Source organism: Sabethes cyaneus, chromosome 2 (assembly GCF_943734655.1).
Source record: "Sabethes cyaneus chromosome 2, idSabCyanKW18_F2, whole genome shotgun sequence".
In the NCBI taxonomy this organism is placed as follows: Eukaryota; Metazoa; Arthropoda; class Insecta; order Diptera; family Culicidae; genus Sabethes; species Sabethes cyaneus.
The window spans coordinates 50,070,024-50,072,276 of NC_071354.1; the positions used below are offsets into that span (position 1 = coordinate 50,070,024).

General features: G+C 47.8%; 1 protein-coding gene across 1 annotated transcript; it reads right to left on the reverse strand.

Annotated features, from left to right (window-relative positions):
• Positions 1-956: 956 nt before the first annotated feature.
• On the reverse strand, positions 957-1,643 carry LOC128735403 (uncharacterized). Its single transcript, XM_053829889.1, has one exon. The coding sequence runs from the start codon at positions 1,641-1,643 to the stop codon at positions 957-959; it is 687 nt and encodes a 228-aa protein (XP_053685864.1).
• Between the last annotated feature and the right edge of the window lie 610 nt (positions 1,644-2,253).

The following is a 2,253-nucleotide window of genomic DNA, read 5'->3' on the forward strand; positions in this document are numbered from 1 at the left end:
TTTCTTTCAATAAAAATGAAAACAAAATGATAGCAAAGTCTGATACATCATAAGTGCCATTTTGAGTTGATAACAAGACATGTTTTCTAGTTGATATCAACAGCAGAATATGTAATAATTTTGATATACTTTTGTTGTCAATCCTTGCTCGGGGCCCCAGTGTGCTAAATAGCTTCGGGTACGCCATCTGCAGGAAAGCAACATCGACGCTAGTACCACCGACGAAATTACAAAATTTATTCATCGGCAATGACCAAAGCTGAAACTTGTCGATGAGATCGATACCAAGGAGATTTTTGGATGCCTTAAACGAAAATTCGACCGCTGTGCGTCGTATCGTTGATTTCAACATCGGTAACAAACTCGCACTGTCAATCCAACTGCTGTCCCGACGCTGACTTGGCCGTTTGGCTCGCTGGTACACTTGCTGGCTGACCGATTCTTTTCCACACTCGGTCGGACACGATGGTTATATCCGATGCTGTGTCAAGCTGCAAACGTACTGGGGTGCCATTGAGTTTGACCTGTACGTATCGACGCTGGCACTCGACGCTGCTGACCGATGCAGTGACTCTTGGTAGAGAGGTCTTGGTAGAGAAACGACGTGGTTGTTTTGATGGCTTACTGGATCGCTTTGCACTCGAACAATATCCTTCCTTGTGACCAAACTGGTTGCAGTTGGCACACCTGTGACTCTTGAAACTGCAGTACTTTGAAAAGTGCATCGCACAACAGTTCCAGCAAGGAGTAGCTGGAGTTTTCCTTTTCTCCCTCTGGTGTAGATGGCTTCTGTGGTTCTCTGGGCCGCTTCCTCAACGGCTTACGGTGCTGCGGATTTCCTTTGATAGCTTGAACCTGACTGACGGGCTCTTCGATCATCGCTGTGTCGCTTTTTAAGTTGATCATTCTCTGGCATTCCTCCATCAGAGCTTCAAGGGTGACGTCGTTGTTGTCTTCTATTTTTGTCTAAGCAACCTGGTGCGTACCTCCGCATCGCACTCTGATTTCATACCGCACACGAACATCAAATATTTAAAATGTTGTTCTGAGAGCTTGGATAGCTCAAACTCCACACACATTTTATTGACACGACAGGCAAAAGGAACATAATCCTCTGTCGCTGCCTTGCTGACGGTGAGGGTGCTGTAACGTTTCTTGACGGTGGACTCCTTCGTGCCGAAAAGTCCCTTCAACTTCGACACCGTATCTTGGAAGGTAAAATCCTTCGGAGCACCGGGTAAAATATAGCTGACATACCTGTAGTGCTCGTTTGTGCCCAACCGGCGAAGAAGTAACCTCACTTTTGCTTCGTCGTCGATCCTTTCAGCATCTTTCGCAAAAAGATCTTTGTATCTGGCATACCACGCAGCGAATGTGATTTGATTTTCCGGGTCGTACTGGAACTCTCTGATATTCCCAGCCAACGAGTCCAAAATCACTTCCGGATTGGGGGGAACAGTAACTTGAATTGCTGACATGGCATTCCGGAACGCGTGTTCTTGCTGCTGCAGGAATCCTTGCTGCTGTTGTGCAGATTCACGATGCTGCTGGAGGAGCTGGTTGGTGACGGCCTGCTGCTGCTGGAGTTGTTGCAAAATTTGCATGATGATGACATCCGTGCGAGCCTGATGTGGAGGGCTCATTTGCATAGGCTGTTGCTGTTGCACTCCAGGAGGAATCTGCTGCTGCTGCGGTGGTGACCATTTTGCTGCTGAGCCAGGTTAGGTTCCATTGTGCGGTACGGTATGGTTATTCAGATCGCGTTAATCGCACGAAAAATATTCGTAAACTCGCGAAATTAACGAAATCGTCGCCACTTTTGTAACAACCCGGCAGACGCCGAAAACTACGCGCGCGAACTGATGAAACATTGCCTTCCTCTGTGGACTGGATGCTTCGACCCTCGAAAACAGATGGAGTTTGATACGCTTGGCCATCAATCGCGGCCGCGATCGCGGTGCTAGGAGTGGAATCCTCGAGCGCACGAAATGATTGGTTTGACGGGGAATGCCAATAAGCGATAGAGAGGAAAAAAAGAGCATGGAAAAACTATCCACGAGAGAGAATTTGGCCAAGTATCGACGAGTTGACGGAATGAGTTGACCACGATCCTGAGGAGGAAAAAGCGCCAGAAGGAGGACAGAGTTCGTGAGGAGCTGGAAAAACTCTTCAGGGCTAACGACACGCGCAAGTTTTACGAGAAAGTAAGCCAAACTCTTAAGGGCTACACACCTAAACCTGACATGTGTAGGG